The sequence below is a fragment of the Echinops telfairi genome, unplaced genomic scaffold (assembly GCF_000313985.2).
Source record: "Echinops telfairi isolate 266 unplaced genomic scaffold, ASM31398v2 ScPeMD7_7458;HRSCAF=8496, whole genome shotgun sequence".
NCBI classification, from domain to species: domain Eukaryota; kingdom Metazoa; phylum Chordata; class Mammalia; order Afrosoricida; family Tenrecidae; genus Echinops; species Echinops telfairi.
The window spans coordinates 23,202,110-23,203,486 of record NW_022111358.1 but is presented as its reverse complement, the minus strand read 5'-3'; the positions used below and the strand labels follow the sequence as shown (position 1 = coordinate 23,203,486).

Below are 1,377 nucleotides of genomic sequence, written 5' to 3'. Positions count from 1 at the left end.
AACCTAGACACAAATTTCTCAGCGACCCTTCTCATTCCCAAATTATCATTTTCTGAACCTTGCTCCAAAATAGATAACACTCCCATTTCTTCAATGGTCAGTCACCAATCAGTCTATTAGCAGAAGTACATGAATTTGTCAGCATTTTCATCTGTTCGGGAAGTTTACTGATGTCCAAAATGAGATTTGTCATCAATCAAGATTTCACCTTTTTGAAACAAGAAAACCACTGGGACACTTGAGTCTTCCTCATAGTGCTGACCTTGTAAGCTGTGTTCAACATCACAGCAGTTTCTACGGTATTTTTCACAAGCAGGAAACAAAATTTCACAGCCAGACGCTGTTCTCTTCAATCAGTCATCACAAAAAACGAGGCTTGAGTGAAACTGCTTTCATGACCAGAGAGAACCTTCCCAGGCAACGCCACTGAGTGCATTAACTCAGAACAAAGTTGCTTGATGCTCACCTAGTGGGAAAAATGTATACTACGAAAACTCTGCCCAGTAGAACTTTTCCCCAGGTTTTTTTTTTTTTTTCTGGGGCGCGTGCCCCCTCTACCCCCCGCATGACTTAATTACTCAGAACATGTTTTAGTTAAGAGTTACACACAAAATACTCCTTTTTCTGTTTTAATTGGAGAAAGTAAAATGTACGCTTTGGATATTGTTGATAGAGTAAGATCGGTCATTGGTTTCTAGATATTGAATAGAGAACATAAGAATTGTGCTTAATGACTTTGATTCCAAAAGATATTTTTAATAGTTAGTGTGGAGGCCTCATGTTGAGCCATTTGATCTGATGTAAGAAATGAATTCAGTCTCTAAAATAGGTAGCATTCAAAAAAATTAAAAATACCTTTCTGAAAGGTGAATGTTCTAAATGTTAAGTATTCTTTGCTGAGTAATTTATTCTCGTTCCTCTGGTATTCTTATAATAACCAATTTATTGTTTCAGACAATTGAAAGTTTTGCTGCCCAAGAAAAACAAATGGAAGTTTGTGAAGTATGTGGAGCCTTTTTGATAGTTGGAGACGCACAGTCCCGGGTAGATGATCATTTGATGGGAAAACAACACATGGGCTATGCCAAAATTAAAGCTACTGTAGAAGAATTAAAGGTAAGTGCTTTTAAACCCAATAGCTAAAAATTGGTCATGTGTAATTATTTGAAGCAGTGATAATTCCTAGCAGAACTGCATTTTCTTCTGTCTTGTTCTTAAGTGCCAGAAATTTGAGATGAAAAATATTCCTAAGGGGGTTTAATCAAGTAATGGTGATCTTATGTTTAGATGCAGTATTGGAATTGTTTCAAAAGATTGTTTTGTTTTGTTTTTTCAATCATTTTATTAGGGGCTCATACAACGCATCACAATCCATAC

At 36.2% G+C, this 1,377-nt stretch overlaps 1 protein-coding gene across 4 annotated transcripts in view; it reads left to right on the top strand.

Annotated features, from left to right (window-relative positions):
• LUC7L3 (LUC7 like 3 pre-mRNA splicing factor) overlaps positions 1-1,377 on the top strand; it is a 24,540-nt gene that overhangs the window by 15,682 nt on the left and 7,481 nt on the right. For all 4 annotated transcript variants that reach the window (XR_006680946.1, XM_004707051.3, XM_045299600.1 and 1 more), the window contains one exon: positions 955-1,116. Coding sequence is in view for 3 of the 4 variants with exons in the window: in XM_004707051.3 (XP_004707108.1) it covers positions 955-1,116 (162 nt within the window). In the remaining variant the exon portion in view is untranslated. The remainder of the gene's footprint in view (positions 1-954; positions 1,117-1,377) is intronic.